The 24,434-nt window shown below is 39.5% G+C and overlaps 1 protein-coding gene across 4 annotated transcripts in view; it reads right to left on the bottom strand.

The window, feature by feature from the left end:
• The window catches only part of SRGAP2 (SLIT-ROBO Rho GTPase activating protein 2), a 217,313-nt gene extending 192,910 nt beyond the window's left edge, over positions 1-24,403 (bottom strand). For all 4 annotated transcript variants that reach the window (XR_014174905.1, XM_081947182.1, XM_081947183.1 and 1 more), the window contains exons 1-2: positions 24,273-24,403; positions 21,786-22,361 (exon numbers count right to left, since the gene is read on the bottom strand). Coding sequence is in view for 3 of the 4 variants with exons in the window: in XM_081947182.1 (XP_081803308.1) it covers positions 21,786-21,852 (67 nt within the window). In the remaining variant the exon portion in view is untranslated. The remainder of the gene's footprint in view (positions 1-21,785; positions 22,362-24,272) is intronic.
• Positions 24,404-24,434: the final 31 nt, after the last annotated feature.

The following is a 24,434-nucleotide window of genomic DNA, read 5'->3' as shown; positions in this document are numbered from 1 at the left end:
AGGTCCGAGGGGGAAGGGACAGGAATTCCAGGGAGAGGCCTTCCCTGACTGTCTGCAGAACCCAAGCATCCTCGGTGTTCTGGGCCCAATGGGAGGCGAACAGCTGGAGGCGACCCCCGATGGGCGCCAAGCCCTGGCAGTCACTTTGACTTACGGAACGGCCTGTTGGAGGCCCCACCGCGGTTATACTTGCGGAAGCCGAACTGCTGCCTGCCTCTGTCCCGAAAGGGCGCTCTGTCTTGGGACCTGTCGCCCTGCTGGCCGAAGGACCTATTAGAGGGAGAGAAGGAAGAGGCAGAGGTGGAAGGCTCGGAGGCACGAAAGGACTGCCTCCTAGAGTAGGGAGCGGCCTTACGTTCCTGCTTTTTATTTAGAGAAGGTAGGATCTTCCTCTTGTCCTTGGACTCAATGAGGAGAGGATCCAGGGACTCGCCAAACAATTTGGACCCCTTAAAGGGGGCGGAAGCCAGTTTCCATTTGTTTTTCTGGTCCGCTTGCCAATGTCGGAGCCAGATCAGTCGACGGGAAGTTATGTTAGAACCGAGGGCCCTGGAGGCAAATTTGGTGGCATTGAGGGACGCGTCAGCGGCATACTGGGAGGCCGCGATTATTTTTGACACGTCCTGGTGGAGACGTATGTCTCCCGCCGGGAGCTTAGTTAGGAGCTCGCGCAGCCAGATCACAGAGGCCCTATTAAAAAAGGAAGCGGAAGAAGAGGCCCTGATGGCCCAGGCAGCCGCCAGATGGGTCTTGTGGCACGCCTTTTCCGCCTTCTTGTCCTCCGCCTTAAGGCCTTCCAGGAGGTCGGCCGGTAGCGAGGAGTTGGAAGTGAGCGCAGCGATGGGCGGGTCGACAGTGGGAAGGGCCAGAAGGTCCTCCAACACTGGCTCCATAGTATAAAGCTTCCTATCTACCCCACTGGGAGAGGATTGCGTGGCTGGCTGAGCCCACTGGCGCTGGATTAAGTCGAGGAACAGCCCCGGGACCGGAACCAGCTCTTGCTGGGGCACTGGCACATCAAACATGACCGCATTGGGATTAGCCGGAGGGGCATCATCCGCCGGCGCGGTCGGCTTGGGCTTGATCCCCACCCTGGTGGCAGCCTTGACCTTGTGAAGGACCGATTTAAAAAGGCTGGGCTTGAAGAGACCCGCAAAGGCGGGCGCTTCGGGGGGAAGGTCCTCGTCGTCCGAGAGGCCTAGCACCTCCGGGTCAGGGTCCTCAATGGCAGAGGCCTCGCTGACCACCGAGGATTCCAGGGAAGGATGGCGAGCACGCTTGCTTGGGGGCGGAGCTGCCTGATCGGGTTTGGGACCCCTAGGGGCCGCTGCAGTAGGGCTTTTGAATCTCATGGCCTCCGTGATGCCCTTGGCAATGGCGCGGGCCATTAGCTCTTGCATGCGGGGCGATAACTCCTCAGAGTCAGAATCGGGATCCAAGCCCTCTTCTAGGGGGGGTGAAGCCTCACCCTGCATATCGTCTATGCTAGCATCCCCAGGGGGAGGAACCTGTTCACAGGCCCAAGAAGGGACCGGGGAAGCCGGCTCTGCAAAAGACCTATTAGGGGATAGGTCCTGGGATTCCACCTCCTCGGCGAGGACCGACTGGAGATCTTCCCGGGAGGGAGGGGCTCCTGAAAGGGACTGCACCCTGTCTGCCTGGCGTCTGGCCTTCTCGAATTGCTTGTCAAGGGCCCGCTGGCGCCTTTCAGCATCCTTGGCCTCAGCTACCGAAGGGGTTCTGGAACGCTGTTTCCCAGAGCTACCCCCACCACTCTTGCCCGCACCCCCACTCCCCGAAGAGGAGGAACCCTTGCTAGGGGCCTGCGAGAGGCTCGGCCTAGCGTCTTGGGAATCGGGAGGACTGGGCAGGTCCATAGTCAATGACCACACAAGATGGAGCAAGGCTATGATAAGGCAGAAGGATAGATATAGACTGGGTGCTGTAATGGGAAACAAAACGAAATGATCGTTAAAATTGCCATATATACAATTAATCGAATCAATACTATGAAATCATCCCATGTTTCACACCAGTCGGAGGCCCAGGGGTAGGATTGGGGCCTGCACCGAGGTGCAAGGCTCCGCAGGAGAAGCAGGGAGGAGAATGACTATAGAAAAAATCTTCAGGCCTGCGCTACTTAAGGCCTCCTCCCTGAGCCGGTATGATGACCGTTGGAATGGCACAGGAACCAGCGCCGCTCGCAAAAATAGACAAATGGCGAAGGTGGCGATCCTAGCCCGAGAAACCCTTGCTAGGCCCTGCCACCTCCAGCGGCCTCCTGACAACGAGGCTGATGCAAAATGGCGGCCATGGCTGGGCGCGCTATTTTCGCGCCTAAAAATGGCCGCCGCAACAGCGTGGGGCTAAGGGAGAGCGAGGGGCGAACGCGCCTCGCAATGGCGACGATCGCCCACTCCTCCCTGCGGCAGAGGTCCTCTAGCAGGCCGGGGAGCGAAAAAACTTCGACGAAAATAACAAACGAGGGGCCTGGGGACTTAGGAACCTCGCCGCTGCAGCCGCGCCGTTTTAAACGACAAGCGGCAGGCCTCCGAAGCCGTCCCAAGAGGATCGGCTGAGGGGCACCCCCCACCACCTTCCAGCTTACCTCCTGGCCTTCAAGTGCAGATTCTACTGAAGAAAGTCGCAGAATTGAAGAGAGAAACGTCTCACGAGGTTGGGGAATATTAGAGAAAAAACTTTAAACGCAATTAGAGAGTCCAAGCCAAAAAAAGGATCAATTTAGCTCAGAGCTCTAACTAAATACGTCCAAACGGGCTGACTGAGGAAGAATTCTGGGGGATTGAGCACACCAGGAGGAGGTGTGGCTTAAGGAAAAATAGTTCCTCAGTCCTAAGGGCAAGCAGACTGAATTAACCCATTGCTTGGACTCTCCAAGCGGTGTACAGGAAAAAAAGGTGTGTCTTATACTCCGAAAAATATGGTAGTTTGAGCTGCAGCTGTCATCATTCTGGAATTTCTGCATCGTGTAGCTAAGGAAGGTTGTACAATCATTTTTTTTACTTATTAAACTTATCTAGCTTCCTATGTTATCAAAGGCAACTCTGGGAGACACAAAACAATAAAACAAAAACATATAAAAATCGCAAATTCAAATATAGGTAGCTATTAACTTACAACAGTACATTTAGCGACTGTTCAAAGTTACAATCACACTGAAAAAAGTGATGCCTATAATTTCATGACTCTAGGCATCAATGTACCTTCAGATGCCTCCCTCGGCACCTGCAGGCTCTTTCCAATGTCTGATTGAGCAATTGCTTTGGAATATTTCAATTAAAAATAATTAAAAAGGAAAGTGGCATATTATAAAGCTATGCTCCAAGATTACTGTAGTGTGTTTTTAGAAATTAAAAATGATATTTGGCAGCAATCATTCTTTGGAAGTATGCCCATCTCTCTTTTCTACGTAGAAAAAAGACAATTGTATGCTAGTGTTAGAAGAAAATTTTGGTTTGTTTCAGGCTGGGTCAAAGAGCACAGGACAACTATTTGAAGCAGAGTTGAAATTTATTCGACAGCGGAACAGCCAGCTTAGCAAACAAAGGTGGCTACAGATTGAAAGGAAAGGTTGGAAATATTTATAGAAGAGTTTGATCTTTGCTTTAGAAAGCACGTGAATGTGGTTCACTTGGGGAGGGAGGGCTGTTGAGCGGAGTCCAGTAGGAAGGAAATGCAGATTTCTCACCTTGCAGTGTGTGATAATCATCACCTCTTTGTATGCCCAACTATTGACTTTGGGTGATGGAGAATCTTGTTATGTATATTAAGATTTTCATATCTTGAGCGGATTTTTTATGGATTTGTTTGAGTTGCTGATACTGGCCAATTTCCTAGTGAGAACACACTGACTCAGTTTTCAGCCCAAGTGTCAATGTGGCAGAAAAGCTTAAACGATATTTGGTTTTATTGCTTGGGGTTCGCTAACAGGTCAAGGAAGGGCAAAGTTGGCAAGTGGTCCTGGCAACGATGGTGGCATGAGGGTTTTGCCTTCTCACACTAAGATAGTATGGAATATGCCATCAGGCAACAGCAGTTTCATAGACTATACCCACACCAGCAACTACCTGCAAATTTGCTGAATCCATGGGAATTTTTGAAATTGAATTCTCAACACCCTGGATGGTACTTTGTTGAAGGTTACAGTAGATCTTTCTCATCTGCAAGGATCATTCAGATTAGATCCTTCCTGTCATACCAATAAATAATTGTGAATTGCAGATTAAATCTAATTCACCCAGTTTAGTCCATGACTTGCAAAATAGTGTGTCCATGAAGTGTTATGATGCAATATGCATGAAGAGAATTTCAAAATGTGCCCCCTTTAGTTGACTGATGAGGCATTCTTACATTCTTCGCATATGACCATACAAGGATAACAGACAGCAGTTTTGCAGATATAATCAAGAAGGCTATTAAATGTATTAATCACTATTTGTCAATACTACTCTCCCTTTCACGAAATGTCCACTACTCATACCTCATTCTTTACAACAGATTAGACACTACACACTGGGAAATCTACATTAGAAGCCCATTCCTGCTCAATATAAATCCAAGATACATAATGCTATCTTAGACAAAGATAAAATGCTCTAGCAATATTAAATTCACAGATTTGTTTTTATCCAGCAAAAAGAAGTTCAACAAAGGCATCAAGTCCACAGTGCAGAAAAAATGGTATGAAAACAAGTACTTGTGCCCTTTATAAATCAGCTCCATGGGGAAATGTAAGTGCAAATTTTTATTCACAGCAGAGTTAAGTTTCCATCCAAACATAATTCCTATATCCTGTGGCCTTTATAACACATTAATTGTCCTTCCCTTCATTCAAAGAGCTCTGCCCCACCTACTCCAGATGTACAGTATGCCGGTTTAAAAAAAATCTTTTGTCCGTATTACAGCTTCTTCTTGCAATCCTCTGAATCCAGCCTTACTGAGGCATAAGATAGATAATAGCAGCTTGATTGCACAAAAGCCTGCTCCCTTCACAAAAAAATAAGAAAAAAAGAAAAGACAAATTATCAGGAAGACTGATTGGGGAAACCACCCCCTTTTTATCAGCTTAAAAGTAATGATTATGGGGCAATGAACAATTTGCTTTAAATGAAAGGGAAGTATCTGCATTTCAAAACCATTTCAAGTTCAAAAGGAACAAAGATTTACTGAATGCCTGGGAGGGGGAAGGAAGGGAAGAATGATTCTGCTAAAAACATAAGATGTCTAAGTTACAGGAATAAACACCCATAGCAACATACCACTTTTAAATCTGTTGAACACATTAACTGAAGGGGAGGGGAAAGAGGAAGAAACGCATACTGTAAATGAACAGTAGAGAACCAAATCTGCAATAAACACTGTAAGGTGCCAGTCTATTTCTATTCAATTGAACCATTATAGTTAATATTTTTAACTACAGTATAAACCTTGAATAATTATAACAAACTACAAGATAGCTAAACAAGACAATTAGAAATCTCCTCTAGTTGTACAGTTCAGCTATCTTGTTACTGAATCATCAAACTGGAATTAAAATCTTTGCTCTATTAAAAACAGCCTTTTCTACTCCCCCAATCTTGTGGTATGATATATTTTTCAACCAAGTTGTATTGTTTCCAATTCAATCATGCCTGCCATACTCTGCCATAGCCCTAGTTTATAGGTGAAATTAATTTATAAAAACTCATATTTATATAGTAACATTCTTCAACTTGATATTCTCCAGATGTGTTGGAATTGCAATTCCCAAGTGGCCAAACTAATTGGGAATTCTGCAAACTCTTATCTCAACATAACTGGAAAGTCCTGGATTGAGGAAGACTGTTATATAGTTATTTTCTGATCACATTATCCCAGCTGAATGTTTCTATAACGGGGCAACTTTACTCTTCCCGGGGAAAGATTATAAAATGAAAATCACTTTTACATGAAGCTCGGAGCAACTTAATATACTTCTTCATAATATACCAATACTGACACTTAATCTCAAGAAGTCTTAACATACCCTAATCAATATTTACAGAATGCAGAATAACAAGGAAGAGTCCTTGGAGGTCTTCTAATCAACCCTCTGCACAAACAGGAGACACTATACCATTATGGACAAATGGCTCGCTAATCTATTTTTAAAGACCTCCAGTAATGGAGCACCCACAACTTCTGGAGGCAAACCGTTATGGGAAGGGGAAGTGAGAAAGAAATGTGGCAAAGGAACCACCAGTGTTTAAACAATTTAACTGTGTCTTACTTGGCTGACATAGAAAATTATACAGGATTGATTTCCATCACCCAGAACAATAATAATCACTCTATTTTAGGAGATGGGAATCCACTAGATTTTCCAGACCTTCCCAGTTTTATTTTTTTACGCATAACTGCCCTGTAGGCAACAACACTGACTAATGTGCATGATGGTGGCTATGGTTTCCCAGAAACTATTGAAAAGATAATACCACTTTCCAGCATTAAAAACCACCCAAAGATGTATGGGGCCTTATGTCATGCAGTTAAAAGATTTTCATTTAACAGTTTTGCTGCTACAACCCTGCTTCTGATCTATAGCTGTTCCATAGCTGTTTTCACTCCTTCCTCTGCTTTAGTTTGGGACAGTATAAGGAGGAAATAATACACAACACAAGGCAACTAAGCAACATAAACAAACATTAGCAAAGAAGTTCTATTACCGTGTTTCCCTGAAAATACGACGGGGTCTTATTTTCTTTTGACCCCTGAAATAAGCACTTGGCCTTATTTTCAGGGAGGTCTTATTATTTTTGAGGTGCAGGAGGTGGTGAGCATGGTCACCTCATGGCTACTGCTGTGTTGCAATATTTTCAGGGAGGGCTTATTTTTGAGGGAGGGCTTATTTTAGTGCATGCGCTCAAAAGCCCAGTTGCGCTTATTATCGGGGGAGGTCTTATTTTCAGGGAAACAGGGTATATAAAGCAGCTGTTTAGCAAATGACAAATTTACTCTGGTCATCCGAGTATAGGATTACAATGTTATTTCAAATAACAATCTATTAATGTATTATGAAACTATCCGTAAAGGCTATTCCCAAATATAAAACAAATTGATTTCTACATTAGAGGTGAGAAACAGATGGCTCTCCAAATGCTGCTTGATTACCAGTCTCAGAATTCCTCCATGATGGCTGGAGTTTCTTGGGGCTGTAGTTCAGAAACGTCCAACAAGCCTCAGGATGTCCACCTTTATCTAAATCAATATCACTTGTCAAGCAATTCCCATTATTATATACTGGTTGCAATCATACTGAGCTAAGATGTAATCTACAATTTACAAATCACAATGACTAGGTTCACACAATATGCTGATAGTCTTCAATTTACCATAGTTTGCTTAGTGAGCATTCGAAGTTACAATGAAAAAAATGACTTAGGACTGTTTTCCACACTTAAACCGCTGCAGCATCCACAAGGCCATGTGATCAATATTCAATATTCAATATTCAATTACTCAGCAATTGATTCATATTTATGACTGTTACATTGTCCTGGAGTCATGTGATCACCTTTTGCCACCTTCTGAAAAGTAAAGTCAATGGGGAAGCCAGATTCACTTAACAACCATGTTACCAACTTAACAACTGCAGTCATTCACTTAACTAATGTGGCAAGAAAGGTCATAAAATGGGACAAAACTCATTTAACAAATGTCTTAGCAACAGAAATTTGGGATTCAATTGTGATCATAAACCAAGGACTACCTGTACTAAGCCAAAGCTATGTAAATCACAACTTGTCTTAATAATGATAAATGAATCCATTCAGCAGCTAATATAGCATGGAATGCTTTACTGATATCTTTGCTCACACATAGCCCAAAGGAATGAACTATCAAAAGGCTGGAATATATCTGTATTTCCCCTTTTCAGACTATTCAGATTGTGAAAATTAAAAGAAATGATCTTTTCATCCCAGGAAAGCCGGTGTTCTTTCTATCACAATTTGTTTGCCTAGGCTTTCTCTAAAGAATAGTAAGAACTTGACATACTCTTTATTTTTTTTAATAAAGTTTTTATTTTTATTAATACAAATAACATATATATGAACAAAGCATTGTCCAGGTTTTTTCCCTTTTACATCATCTTTTATACACAACCCATTTTACATCATAATTCTATTTCCAATTTCAGCTCTATTATTGTCTTTTCATATTTTCCATCTTAAACTTATTATATAAACAATATCACTAATTGCCCCATCAAAGTTATACTAAATTATCATTTCATGATTCCTCTTTTCATCTATTTTACCCTAATGAAACCATCTACTTTTTTTTTGTTTAGTTCCATTTTCTTCTATTCCCGTTCTTCAATTAAGCCCTCTCTAAGTATTGTAATGGTCTCTTCTCACCAGCAGATGGACTCTCTCCAATGTGCACGCCAATGCGTTAATTGTCAACAACTGTCCAAAACCACTTTTATTCCAAAAAAGAAGGGGGGGGTGAAGGAACTTTACCCCCCGAATTCTTTCTTTTTGTCATTTTTAGTATTTTCCAATCCAAATAAAATATAGATATTCTGAGACTTTAAGTGCTTTAGCCTCCGCTTCAACTTTCATCCTCCATGAAATTTCTCAAGTTCCAAGTAGCCGCTAATTCCACACTGGGATTTTTTTAAATCCAAATTTAAAAATTCTTTTACCTGTAAATTAGCTAATCACCCAATTCCAACACTTTGTTCAAACACCACCAGCTCAAAAATCTTAGTCCTTGGTGGAACCTCTTAGGGAATTATTTAATAAAATCCAAATGGAAGGCAGGGTTCCACCATCCTGGAAAACAGCCTTTATTTCCTTGATTCCAAAAGATCATCAGGATTCTACCCAGCCAAAAAACTACAGGCCTATTTCATTACTTAATACAGATTATAAAATTTTTGCTAAAATACTGGTAAACAGGTTAATGCCAATTGTGCAACAAACTATTCATAATGATCAGTCTGGTTTTATACAGGGGAGACAAATGAAAAGTAATGTAAGACAAATTATCAATATAATGCAGTGCTTCTCAATTATTTTCTGTCATGCCCCCCCCTAGGAAGAAAAAAACATTTTGCGCCCCCCCACGCGACTGTAAATAGTATCATTTGTCTACAAAATTGTTATAAGTACACCTCTGCATAACACTGTATCCTTATTAACGTATAAGAGAATAAAAAAAGAAAGAAATGTGGATCAATTTACAACAAAGAATAGCTTTATTAACTATAGCAGAAAAGAGGAGGACAGGATTTAAAGGAACAGAATATTAAAAAAAACTTTAACCTGCAAAACAAAAATATATAAAATAATTTGAGCTGATTTTGAAGATGGTAAGCATGTGGAAACTATTTGCATTGGCCAAATATTATTTTTAGTGTCCTCATGGAGAAAACCCATATGATCGCTAGGAGTTGAAAATGATTTGAAGGTACATGAACAAAGCTAACATCCAATAGGAATGCTAAAGGACATTCCTATTCCATAGAGCCCATTTACTTAATGAGGGAGAAAAAGCGGGGAGTTGGTGCCATGCCGTAGCGCCACTAGCACCACCTTCCTTCGGTTGCTTGAGGATCGAGGCGATGGTTTGTTTGGTCAGGAAGCGCCCAATCATCCCAAAGTTACTCCTCGGCCTCTAAGGCATCTGTGATCTCTGCGGCCCCGGCTGCACTTCCGGGCCTGCTGGCTTAGGCGCCCCCTCTGAGCCGCTGCACTATCGCCATGGGGACCGATTGTGGCGGCACAAAGTAACTGTCCTGCATCGTTTGCTCTTCGTCGGGGGCTGCCCCGGCGCAGCGACTGCGCTTCCTTCGGTTTCTCGTGTCTTAACATAACGCGGAGCTGTGTTCGATTCCCGAGAAGGTGTAAACTCGACTCCTAGGAGAGTCTCCGGATGAGAGAGGCTTGTGTAACACTGGTAAGTCCCGCATTTAGTGAAGTCCTGTATCTTAGAAGTGGGCGTTTCCCCCTTTCCCACGTAAGCGGAGGAGATCGTCAGCTGCCTGTCCCCCACCCCAAGCCCCCGTGGTCTCCTGTCCCAGGTCTAGAAATGCGTGTTTGCCGAGGTCAAACGAGCCCCCCTTTATGGAGCCTCGCGCCCCCCCTGGGGGGCGCGCCCCACTATTTGAGAAGCACTGATATAATGGAATATTTGGGAAAGAATAATCAAGTCCCGGCAGTGCTTTTATTTTTAGATGTGGAGAAAGCATTCAATCAAATCAACTGGCAATTTTTAATAAAAATATTACAAAAGATACAGTTTGGGGGGCATTTCATGCAATCTATTAAGGCAATATATTAGAAACAGACAGCACAAATTATAGTTCATGGAGGTTTAACAGAATCTTTTAAAATTGAAAAGGGAACAAGACAGGGGTGCCCCTTGTCTCCATTATTGTTTATTTTAACCTTGGAATTGTTGTTGAATAGAATATGTGGGTCTGATGAACTACAAGGAATTAAGATTAGGCATTATGAATATAGAGTAAGAGCATTTGCGAATGACTTGGTTGTAACTTTAACCCAGCCGGGGGAACCAGTTACAGGTTTAATGAATATAATTAATCAATATGGTCAAGTATCTGGGTTTAAAGTAAACCTAGGGAAGACAAAGATGATAGTTAAAAATATGACTATAACCAAAAAGAAGAATTAGAAAAAGTAACAGGATGTGAGATAGTGAAAAAGGTTAAATATTTAGGAATTTATATTACAACTTCAAATGGGAAATTATATAAGTATAATTATGAACCATTATGGCATAAAATACAGATAGAAATGAATAAATGGGGAAAAAAACTACAATTGTCTTTGCTGGGAAGGATAGCAGCAGTTAAAATGAATGTTTTGCCTAAGTTTCTATTCTTCTTTCAAATGATACCAATACTTTAAAAAGACGCAAATTTGGAAAAATGGCAGAAAGGTATTAACAACTTTGTTTGGGCAGGGAAGAAACCGAGAATAAAACTTAAAATAATGCAAGATATACGCGAAAGAGGAGGCTTAAAAATGCCCAACTTAAAATTATACTATGAAGCAGTAGTTTTAACACAATTAGCGATTGGATTAACCTAACAGAGGATAGAATATTGAATATTGAGGGTTATGATTTGCTATATGGTTGGCATGCTTATCTAATGCCATGAAGGTGGATAAGATTTTTAAAAGTCATATTTTAAGGAATGCTTTATTGTGTGTCTGGAAAAAATATCAACATAGGTTAAATGATAAGATACCTATGTGGGGGGTGCCCAGACACGCTATAGAGAATATAAGTATAGAACAAAAACAAGATGTAATTACATATGCAGAACTTCTTAATATAGATAGAGGTGTACCACAGTTAAAATCTTTAAATGTACTAAGAGAGGAAAGGATAACTCAAACCTGGTTTCAGTACGGACGGTTCCAGGTTAGATGGAAAAAAGATCAGAAAACTGGTATTATCCAAAATGAGGATAATTTGGTAAAACAAATTAGGGACCAGGGTCAAATGCATATAAAAAGGTTGTATAATCTATTGATAGAAATAGAGTCTGAAACAGAATTAGTTAAAGATTGTATGATAAAATGGGCACAACATTTTGAAGAACCAATGATGGAAACCTGGGAAGAGATCTGGGTAAGAAATGTAAAATTTACACAAGCTCAGAACTTGAGAGAGAATTTTTACAAGATGCTGTACAGATGGCATGTAGATCCAAAAAAGTTAGCCTGTATGTATCCGAATCTACAATCTAAATGTTGGAGATGTGACTGTGTTAATGCCACGTATTACCATATTTGGTGGACTTGTAAAAAAGTTAAAGCATTTTGGATAAAAATATGGTGGGTTATTCAAAATATTTTGAAAAAGAGGATAAAGTTTACCCCCCAGTTGTTTTTGTTAGGTATAGTTTCAGATTGTACTGTTATAGAGACTAATTTGATTTTGAACCTAACAACGGCAGCAAGATTGTTGGTGGCGCAGTATTGGAAGAAGGAAGAGTTGCCTACTATCCAAGAATGGATGCTAAAAGTAGTAAACTTAGCAGAGATGGCCAAAATTTCAGCGTATCTGAAGGACCACTCAGATGAGAAGTATAAGTTGGACTGGAGAAGATGGATTGACTATATTCAAAACAAATACCGGACTAAAAAAATTCAGTTAGCTTATGAATGAAGGCATAAGGGATGCTACAATTTATTTAAAGTTAGTTTAATAAAGGGGGAGTTAAAGCACAAAAATAGTAGCATGTTAAAATTAGCTTATGTTAGCATATGGTTGCTAAATGTTTATACCCTGTATTCTGCTCTGAGAGGTCGGGGGGAGGGAGGGAGGGAAGAGGGGTAGGGTTGGGGGAAGAGGGAGGGAAAGGGGGGGGAATAATTGTAAAACTTATTTTAAAAATTTAATTAAAAAAAAATCTTAGTCCAGTTGCCCCAGTTTGAAAACGGTCCTTGGATATGGCCACCACCCCCACTGTCAATTCAAAGAGTTTTCTTCTGACCTACTAAGGAACTTGCCAGTTCCTCTTGGTCGTCCAAGGCACCTCTCCCCTTCTTCCCTGTCCCTTCAGGATGGTTCTGGTCTGCAGACCTCCTCTACTCCCCCCTGACAGCAGTTTGTCTGGTTGGATTTTGCAATGCCCCCTTGGAGCTCCCTAATTTTCAACCGGTCTCGCCGCGATGTTTCCGGTTTTCCTGAACTTCACATACTCTTTAGAAGGTGGAACATACAACAAAGAATCACGTAAGAGTATTTCCAAGGCCTTTGTAAACATCTATTTTCATGCTAGATCTCTTGGCTAAGTTTCAGCTTGTCTTAGTAGTGGGCTAACGTCAAGATGGAAGCTTCGTTGTAAAGATGTTCCTTAACAAACTGTGAGGCACTTAAGATCATTTTCATGAGCTGACTTATAAAAGCATGTCCTCAAAAAAAGCACTTTGTCCATATATGCATATATTTTTACAATAAATTATAGGAGTAGATCTTATAAATATTTTTTTCTTTCCTTATGTTGCATATTACCTAAATTACTATCAAGCACAAAGGTGAATTCCTCTAATATGTTCCTGAAGATATCCATATATTTTTCTCTTCTGGCAAACGTCTGCTTAAGAAATAACATTTTGAAAGCTGTTTTACCAAGATGAAATTGATCCCACTCAAGTATTCTTATCTAGACATACCATATGGAAACATACAGTTGGTAGAACATTATGATATCAAGGTTTTCAGTAGTGTTTTAAATACAATATCATTTTACACTGAGCCTCTGAAAAGTGCAAAAGGAAGATCCTTTGCATTAAAAAAAATACTAATTAGAATGATTAAAAAAACCAGTGTAATGGTAGATACATGGTAAGGAATGAAAGGAATGGCTAGGTAAAAAGATATTTTTCAGCTGCTCTAACATCCTTCTGATACTTTGCAACTTCAGATCTCAGCTATTAAAAGCCAACTGCACCTTCTAATATTGTAGATTTCTAATTCCTGCAGGTTACATCTAAGGTTGTTTTAGGAGTTAAGGGACTATGAAGTGAATGGTTTGCAGCTATTAACATGGAAGCATGGAAGGATAAATTAAAAGGGAAGAGTGGGATGCAAAATAACACAAGGCACTTGGGACAGAACAAGTCATTTTACTTAATCAAGGCTTTTGGAATGAGATTTAATTTTAAAAGATTTCAGATGTAAAATCATTTGCAAGCAGAAGTTGCCAAAATGTATCTTACAGAATGACATAGACATTAGATTGTGGAAAAATCAGATGATCTTACATTAGAAAAATCCCATTAATTTAAGGGAAACTATATATAAAATTACTTCTTCTGAAAAAGTGCACACAAGGATATTACTAAGCACAATAACCATTAATTGGTTGAAACTTATCACTTGAACTAAATAAATAGCAAATAAACTAAATGTGCCTTTAATTACAACAGGTTCTTATTTTAAAAAATCAGAAAATAAGCATGTTTTTTTTCCTGAACATTAAATCAAGTATCCTTGATTTCTAGATAGCTTTAGTTTAATTTGGATATTTTAAAACTGAGCATCTGGAAGCCTTCAGTCAATATTTAACATAACTTTATAAAACAATCATTATATTTTATATCCATCCAAGAAATTACTTTTACCTGCAGTTTCTACGCTTTCAAATTTGATTAAAAGCTAATTATTAAACCATATTTCTAAACTTTTCAGAAGAATCAGAAGAATCATTACAAATATTAGATCTGATAAAAAGTTCACTCTGTTCAGATATAACTTGAAGAAAAAAGCAATCTGGAAACCTCATCTTGATAGGAGATATATTTCTTGACATGGTTAGAGATCAATTCTGTAGTTCTGATACCCCAAGGTTCTCATTCTTGTTATATGGAGAATTATATAAACTGCCTCTGACTGCCATAAGTAAGCAACCACACAACATTTGCACCTGTGCTGTTTTGGACTTTATTGTAGCAATATATGTATGCACACTTTGTGCTATTCAAAGCATTCGAAAAAGATGTTTTGTTCTCAGTTAACATTTTTATTGAGTTGAAAAGATAAAATAAGGTACAAAATATAAAAGAAAACAGTAAAATAATGGGGAAGAAGGGGGGAAGAAAGGTGAGGAAGGATTAAGAGAAAGAAAAAGAAGCATTGACTTCTGACTCTGTTGCAGTAAAATAAGGCATTAACATCAAATCACAACTTTTTGTTTTTTCATAATAATATAAACTAACCATTTCAATAAAGATCTATCAGTCTAATCGGTAAACCCAAAATCAACGTTTTATTCTTTTCCACTTCAAGCACAAAATTCAGAAGTAGTCTCCATGTGAAAACAAAAGCATTTATATTCTTTTCTTTAATCAAAAATTTGCCATTTCAGCCATCAGCTTCTGCAACCATCCGTCTATGGTAGGAATCGAAGTGTCTTTCCATTTTTGTGCATACAATACTCCTGCTGCTGTCAACATATATAGTAACAAAGTTCTAATTTTTTTATCCAAGTCTTTTCCAAAAGAAATGTTTTGGAAGGTATATTAGTATGAATGAAAAGTGTTCTTCAAATTAATAAAACAGCTGTGAGTAGCTGCAAGGTTGCTACAAAAACCATCCCCAACTTTTTCTGAACGTGCATGCCTGTACAACTACTTAATTTCATTTTGCTGTCTTCCCCATGAAACTAAGGGGCCACGCATACACATTCATGCAGAGACAGCAATGGAAAGTTTCAAAGCAGCCATATGGGCGTTATAACAGTTGCAGCTGCTATAGTAATGCAAAGAGGAATGCTTCATAGATGCCAACAGGCCAAAACACATCTTTAGCGTTCTTTAAACAGACATAGCATGCACATGTGTGTTTGCATGCATCCCATATGCAAATTACATCCATTTTCCCTTGATTGCCCTACTAAATCCCAAAATAAGTAAGGTATGTTTCATCAGAGAGCTGATACAAGTTCATCACATTTTGATCATCATTGTTAATGCTACCTACAAGTTCCTCAAATCCATACTTTGGAAATCTCCTTTAGCCGGAATGAAAAATATGAAGACAACCAGGACTGCTAAGTACCCTATTTTTCGGACATAAGACGCACCTGTGTATAAGATGCACCAAGATTTCGAAGAAGTAAGTAAGAAAAATAAGTGTTTGCCTTCCCTGTCCCCAGCAGCACTCTTCAGCAGGGCTGGGGCAAGGCAAAAATGCCTCCGTTTTTGTGAAAAATGGTCCATTTTTTGGAAAAATGGGATGCGGGGTGGGGCTTCATGAGGCCAAAAATGGCTGTATTTGGTGTATAAGACGCACCAACATTTCCATGCTCTTTTAGGGGGGAAAGGTGCATCTTATACTCTGAAAAATATGGTATTAATTTATGGTCAAAGACAGTATGGTCAATAAACAGATAATCCTCATTTGACCAACAAAATATAGCAATTTTGTTCAAAATTAAGATTGAACTCCCCCCAAAGATGCCTATAACCCAGATTCAGAGTTCCAATAGCTGGTTCCCCACCCGTGATCACGTGATTCCATTTTGGGAGCCCAGCAACTGGCCCCACTTACAGCTGTTTACAGCATTTCCAGTTGCTACAGCTTACCAAGGGGAAAAAAATAAAAAGGATTCAGTTCTTTGTCTCTAAAGTGGCTCTTCAAGCTCCAACATAAGTCAAGAAATAAATTCAAAATGCAGACTGGAAATCTAACTTTATTTAGTATTCTCCTCTGACGTTTAGTTGTTCACAAACTACCCTACGATAGCATTACAACTGATAGAATAACGCAGAAAAATAAAAGCTGCTACTATATTCTCAATCACTACAACAAGAAAGGCAATCAAGTGCTCACCAGATACACTTGATTTTAAATTCCACAATATCCAGGCAGCATTACCATGTCGGTAGATGTTAATAAAATATATGTCGAGCAGGACTCTTTCTGCCCCAGTCTACACCCAGTCTACACAAGTTATAATTTGTAAGCAGGTTGGAATGGATGAGGTGGTTTATTAAGCACACTTTCTTCCCAACTCCTGTCTATTCATTTGGTCTGCCCTGTCTCATACAAATGACAAGATGTACCATTTCAAACAGAAAATACTTTCTTCTCTTAGCTTTATCAGAAACCATTAGCTAATGAAAAGGTAAATCTAAATAATCCCTGCATAATAAAATTTCAGTTAGTGATGAGGTTGCATTTATTTAAAAAAAAAACAATTAAGTATAACATTTTACCAGAATGGGAAGCCAAAAAAAGAAAAGCTCCGAGATTAATATCTTGGTCCGTCATCTTTAAATCCAATGTATCTAGATTTAAGCTTTGAATGAGCGGAGCCAGCTTAAGCCCATCCAAGCAGCATCTTCCATGGCCATTCATGGCAAGAATACAGCTTGGCATAAATTAGCTTAGTGGTATATAAGAAACAGAGCACCCCTTTCAGTCAAAGTGCAATATTTGTGTTATTGGAAATTCCATATGGAAATCTCTACTTATAAAGGTTCCTTAGGCTCTCCATATGTCCAATAGTAACTATTAGCAACTATCACTCCCTTTTATACTCCCTCCGAGGATTTTGAGAATTTCAATTCTTCAACATATTTCTCCTTTTAATCCGCCATGCATTTTAATTGCTATCATTCAAGATCACTGAACTGAAGACATGCTTTCTAGGAGTGCAGATATGAAGAGAGGATTTCAAAGCAATTACTTTCCCATTTTAGTGATAGATGGTTCATACTAGCTTGCATATCACAAAAATAATTATAACCATATAGAGAGAAAGTGGACGGTTCTTTCAATGTTCACATACATCCTCTGAGGAAACATTCATAACTCTTACTTCTGAAGCTTATAGATTTCCAGCATGGGAGAACCTGTGGGTTGTTGTTTTTTTTCTCACCTGATTAGTGTAAGTTAAATTGTTAACATGTTCATAGCTACTGACTAGTTTATTTTCTCTACTAATTAAGGTTTTTTTTCCTAAAAAATTGTTTAGGTCTGAAAAGTTGAAGCAACTAATTTTATGAGTACAGGTAGTCCCTGACTCACAACCACAATTAAGTCCAAAATTTGCTAAGCAAGACATTTGTTAAGTGAATTTTGCCCCATTTTATGAACTTTTTTGACCCAATTGTTAAGTGAATTTGTCTTCCCCATTGACTTTGCTTGTCAGAAGGTCACCAAAGGGGATCACATGACTTTGGGGCACTGTGACTGTATGAATCTGTTGCCAAGCATCTGAATTTTTATCACATGACCTTGAGGATGCTATAATGGTTGTAAGTGTCAAAATGGTCATAAGTCACTTTTTTCAGGTACTAAATGAATTGTTGTAAGTTGGGGATACCTGTATACTCCTATTTCTGAAAAAGTATACTTATAAAATAATAAAAACTGATGGAAGAAACTGGGTGGAAGGGATAAAGCTGTTCTGTCTGTGCCACCAGTCAGAAGAATTAAAAATCAAGGCTCTATCAGCAATTAAATGATTTCAGCTTTCAAAGAGGCAGGGCGCCTCATCTTCCCAGCTAAGTAACTACAAGCAGAAACCCCTCCCTCGGTGAAAAGTCTTCCCAAAAGCTTAAGCTACAGCAATCTCAATTAAGTACTGCCAATAAAGGGAGCAATAAAAACAAAACCTTTTCTTTTTTCCCTAATGCCCACATAGAATATCTAGCTGAGTTACAGTAACAGTGTTGGAAGGGGCCTTGAAGGTCATCTAGCCCAACCCCGTGCTCTCTAGGGAGACCTGTACTATTTCTGATAAATGGCTGTCCCGTCTCTTCTTAAAATTCTCCAGTGATGGGGCTTTCAGAGGCATTTGGTTCCAATAGTTATTTGTTCTCACTGTCAGTTCTAAATTTGACATGCAGATTACAACCTTTGAACACTGAAATTAGAAAATTAAGATTATTGATATTTAGCAGTGCTCTTAACTTCAATCAGGAAACAATACCAAGGAAAGCACATTTTTTTAAAATTAGTTTCTTTTACCCTTTGATTTATTTTACTTAATAAATTCATTCCATGAAAAGAGTGAGATGAAGTCAGAGCCAAAAGTAGATGAAACAATCTTTCTTTTTTTGGCATATAGCATCTTCAGGAAAAGATCAGATCATTGTACCAGAATTAACCTCTTGCCAAGTCTTTTGAAATCAGGTAATAGTACTTAGACTTATATGCCGCTTTATAGTGCTTTACAGCTCTCTCTAAGCAGTTTACAGACCAGCATATTGCCCCCAACACTCTGGCTCCTCATTTTACCAAACGTGGAAGGATGGAAAGTGAGGCAACCTTGAGCTGGTCAGAATTGAACTCCTGGCAGTGAGCACTGAGTTAGCATGCAATACTGCCTTCTAACCACTGCGCCACCACAGCTCTTGTGATACAATTTTGATGGAAACATATAGATCAAAAGCCATCTTGATGCAAGCATAGAAGATAAGAAAATGGAAAAGCAGAAATAGCATAAGGATCAGTTTAATTCAAAGGCCAAAATCATCAAGAGCCAAGGCTTCTAGAAGAGCAATCCTACTTCCACACATCAGCACATAATACAATTCTGCATTCTTAACTTCTTTGCAACCTTGATATGCAAGTTAAATACCCACATCCATATATGGCTATGGGATCAGATAGTTATGATAGAAATTACTTTGCTGAAGGAGCTAAGAAGATCTAACATTATTCTTCAAGTGGATGCTACCTATATCTAAAAGCACCAATGAAGAATAGAATAGAATAAAAGATACCAGTGAAATAAGTAGGAACACAACAGCAAATTCTACTAGCTCTGCCTCGGATGCTTCTTTTGATGTTGCTACTCTGATGCAAAGAAGCTTTGCAGTAATGAAAAAGGAGAAGAAAAATGTATAAATAATAAATATGCTACAGGAACTAATTAAGAGTGTGCTTCTATTTCGCTTTCATATATCCAATGAACAGGTCAGGGAGGAGAATTAAGTATTCAAAATATCTGCACCTGTCATTCAAGAATGTGAAACTTGGCAACACTCCCAGAATCAAACAAAGTTGAAAACAAACTTTCCAGGATTCTCTAGTTATTATCTCCTTGAGGTCAATTAAAAGTCACAACACTATTTTATTTAAAAACCCAATAACTAGTCAAAGCCATTTATATTAATTAAAAAAAACATTAATCTAGCAACCTTTCAATTGTACTGAAATTATAAATTCAAAAAACTGCTTTCACAATTTTCCATAACAATTGTGAAAATCATAGTTTCAACGTATTGGGAAACTGCCCCAAACTTTAATCAAATATTCCTTTTAATATCAAATAGAATCTCATAAGCTTATAGAAAGAGGATGGATAACCACATTATTATTATAATATCAGGTTTCAACTTCTATTCTCCACTATCCTACCTTCACCAGAGGTTTTACCATACCTAATCTTGAGTACTACATACAGTATGATCATAGGCAATCATGAATTCCATGCAGTGAATGGAGTAATAACAAATAATAGTTCCTCCAAAACCACCTACTTTGTTTTCCACACACCTGGAAAATCTTTTCTCTCCAGTGCATATAGCTGAAATTTACATCATGACCACAAAGAATACAACTGATTTGGAAGCAGATATAGTCAAGCTGGATAAAATGCACACTAGTATCTTTTGGGGAATTACCTATAAGAGTGCAAAAGTTTTTAAAACATCCCAATATATTTTTTTCTATTTTATTAATCTGGCTCCAAGTACAAAATTTAGCGTGTTCTTCGTGAATAAGTTAGATATTTTTGCAACAAAGCATAGAGTTCCATTTCTGACTCTGCTGAATCAATCATGCCTTCATTTAGAATTGTGGCTCTAACATTTGAGCAGTCACTGGGAACATAACAAATGCCTTTTGCATTGTTTCAAAAGCTGGAGGAGGGAACCCTCCCTTCTGTATCCTGGAACAAAGGAAATCCAAATCGCTTATGCATTTATTTTGAAACTGCATTTTAGGACCACCTAAGCACCTAGCCCAAACAGCAAATCCTTGGATGGAGACCATGCTTTACTGAATTAGTGCCTCCTGATGGCCATTGGAATTCCAGCTTCTCATGCTAGCTCGCCAATCCTCACCTAATATAATCCACACCAACATTAGAAGAAAGAGAAGGAGCAACAAAAATATTTTTACTGCCTCCAAACTGGGAATCCAAAATCAGTTTTTAAAATGCCATTTATGACCTAATCTTCATTACTTCCTTTTCAAAAAAAATAAGGAAAGGAAAATACCTTGCCTCTCTTGTGCAATGCAGAAAATCAGAACGTGAGAAAGAAAGTGATATAATTCTGAATATATCAAATATCAATATTTATTTAAAAGACAACAGAGCAAAACACAGAACACATTCAGTTTACAATTAGAGCCAAGTTTATTTCCCAGAAACTCAAAGCTACTTAATTGCATCCTCTTACGTATACACAAAGAGTCTCATTCAAAGTTCCTGAATAAGCAGCATTTTGTCAGGCTGTATGGTTGCAGGTTTCATAGTCCACATGTATGAAGTAATGCTGAAAACTTGCAGACACAAAAGGATTAGGGGAGCATCTCTTTAATGTGTCACATAAGACATGTGGCGATGTAAAGCCAAGCCCACTTGTTTAATGCCACCTAGATATTGTTGCATGAAGCTTGTCCATGAAGTTGTTGCAGCAAATGCAACACAACCTTTAATAGCCATCTTGCCAAAAAAGAGCACAGAATTACTGAAACAGTTTATCATTATCCTTATACAGTTTAAATTGAAGGGCATTGCAGCCAGCTGCCAAGGGTGTGTGCATACACAGTAGGCATTTATGAAGAGTGAAAGCCTTTGGTGCATACAGCGGTAAAAAGCTCCTACAAGCTGAATCCATAATACTGCCAAACCACAAAGCTTCTTAAGCTATTATAGACATTTCTCAGAGGACAAGTACCATTTATTACCAAAATAAAATTGGATGCCACATTTATTTAAAAAAATGTTTTGTCATGCATTGGTGTGCTTTTGTATGTGCACATGGGAAGACAAAATAAAGGCTTCATCAAATAAAAGATATTTGAAAATATAGTAGTCACTAAGAACCCAGCCCATGAAGCAGCAATCACTGTTAGCCTTTCTAACATATACTACTGAGAAACCTCTGCAAATTCCTGATGATCTGCAAATGCTTTGCCTTTCCACACCCAAACATGTAGCATGAATGCATGCACTAGCAAATTAAGGCTGAAACACATATACATACAGATGTAAATCAGATCCATTTTTTAATTCTTACCTTTGACTTGAGTGTCATATTCAGCTATGATCTCCTTATCCTTTTTTAATTTAGCTGGCGACGTCATGTTTCTTCCCCCAAAAAAGGTTATCCACCGAACAGATCCTCCAGAATATCACAAATAAATATAATTTGTGTTCCTCCCAAAAGGGGGGGAGCAAAATAATCAGTTGGGCAGGCTTGTCTTTCCTCCACAGCAATCAGTCCATGGAGAGAGGGTGTGAGATGGTGCGTTCGCGAGCAGCAGAGACATGCAGATGTGAAGAGCTCAGCGGACAGAGAAGGCAGCAGTTTGGATTTCCTGCACCAAAATCCTGAGCAGCAGTGGTGGTGGCAGCGGCAGCATCAGACTAGAGAGAATCTGCAGCCCCCAAAGGCTTTTCCTGATTGCTAACATTAATAGCACAGCCAGGGAGTGGAAGTCCTTCTGCGCAACAACATGTTGTGTGTGAGTCTGACTCTCGGTTGCTGCTTTTCTTTCTTTCTTTTTTAAAGAACAGAGTCAGAGATGATGAAATTAAATTCCCAATGGTAGAAGTGAAAAAAGCTCCGAACCACTTTCTTCTATTCAACTGCCTGTAAATTCAAATATGTATTTTGTTGGCAAATGCTTACACACATTCAATGCTACCAATGTGATTTCAAGATAAAAATGTAGTTCTAATCAAATGGTAACTATAACATGTCACATTAAAGAAAAATGCAAAATAAGCATATCGAGAGGGCAGATTCTGAAAGGCTATGTTATCACCAGGACACATGAAACGCATCAAAATGAAGAAATGGGGAGACAAAGAAAAACCAGCCACCCAAGAAAGCAATTTATTTGAAGTAAATAAGAGAGAAAACAACTATAGACATAGAAATATGGAAAGCTAAAAAGGGAATCCAGGGCCAAATCTTCATATCATTTGAGCCACAAGAGTTCATCAATTCATCCAAAGCCATTGTATAAGCATGGCTAATCCCCTTTGGTACAATAAAATTGCAGCCATAGTCCAGCCAATAGATCAGATTTAAGTATTTTTATTACTGTTAATTTTGCAGATTTGTCCTCCACCAGACCATATGAGCAAAGAAAAACTGTACTTGATGCAGACATCAAAGCTTATTTGGACTTAGGAAATGCAGTTCAAAGACAGATGTGATTCTCTCAACAGGGGGAAATCAGGGCACAACTTTTGCTTTAGGATCACAAGCTACTGTTGGCCATAAATGTTAAGAAAGGGTTACAGACAAAGGAAAAAAAAGATCCACTACAAAAAGACAAACAATGTGGCCAACAGAGACAGGAAATGGTAAGGCTAAAAAGAGTAAGGGCAAACAAACAAAGAGAAAGTGTGGTAAGTACAAAGAGTTTTATATACTTTTGTCACATCAACCAGCTGTGAAATAACTCAAAAATATATTACCCCATTCCCACTACAGTGCTCTCCTCCAGACAGATTCAAGCCCAAATCTTTGCTCATGAGAGTGTAGAAGTCAAATACAATGAAACAAGACAGTCTATTTATATAGATTCCCCCACCCCACCCCATCATTTCCATCTCCACCCAAGCATATAGATTTCCACAACTGTTATCCCACCAAGCTGATCACATCCCATCAGGCATCTTTTCTAGCTGATCTGGTAAGGGGCATTCTGTTTTACCAGGCCATCCTGCATAGCTGGTGGGCTACATTTACCCTCGTGGATCAAGAGAATATCAAGACAAAGCTCGATATTTTTCCCTTGTTACTAAATGTACAGTATATTAGGGTATAAGAAAGGAAAAGGATACCAGACTGGAGAGAGAGGAAAGCAGCTATGTTGTTGGGCAAATAAAACTAGGGAGCTGTTGGCTGGGCATAACTATCCCACAGATTTTGCTTAATAAATGAGAAAATAGTTAGAAAGAATCTTTCAGAAGAAAAGATCTTATAGAATGCTATAATTCTACTGGTCTGGAAGCATTACTCGTACGGGCTATTTTAGCCGACTATCCCAAAAGACTAGCTAGAATACAGGAAGTTGAACTCCAAACGGGGGGGGGGGGGTTGAAGCAGTTTTAGGGGAATAGTTTTACGAGATCGGGACTCTAACCTGACAGATAGCAATGTCCCAGGAGAGCAGTTTGTAGGGGAATCTTCTTCTCGCAGGGGAATATGGCAATCCAGCTCCCAGTTTGTCGCAATGAGAAGTATTATGGGTTGGAATCTCGATTCTATTAAAATCTGTTGATTTCTCAAGTGGGGAAGGGGAGAGGGCGAGTCTGCAATATTACGGGCAGAGAATGCTCGCATTCTTCCAAAAAAAAAGGGGGGGGTATATATCAAAACGGACTTCCAGCTGGCACAGAGCGACAACTATACTAATTACAATCAATTATAATCAAGTTCGGGAAGGAAGACGGGAAGGTGGACCCCCTCGAAGGAGAATTATGGGATCGGGTAAAGCTGAAGTCGGAAAACGGCTTCAAATTCCAACATCCTAGCCGCGATTATTACCTGCACTTCTGGCACAGACCGAGCCGCCCTCCACGCCTCGCGTTCTTCGGGATACTCCCGCGATCCGCTCCCTCCGCAGTTCCACTCCTGCGACTCCGCCCATTCGATTTCGCGACACCAATCGGAATCGAAAACTCTGAAAACTGCCAACGATACGAGCCA

This window comes from Natrix helvetica (assembly GCF_964273705.1).
Source record: "Natrix helvetica genome assembly, chromosome: 3".
Classification (NCBI taxonomy): Eukaryota; Metazoa; Chordata; class Lepidosauria; order Squamata; family Natricidae; genus Natrix; species Natrix helvetica.
Note: the sequence above shows the minus strand (reverse complement) of the source record. Positions and strands in the feature narration are given on the sequence as shown.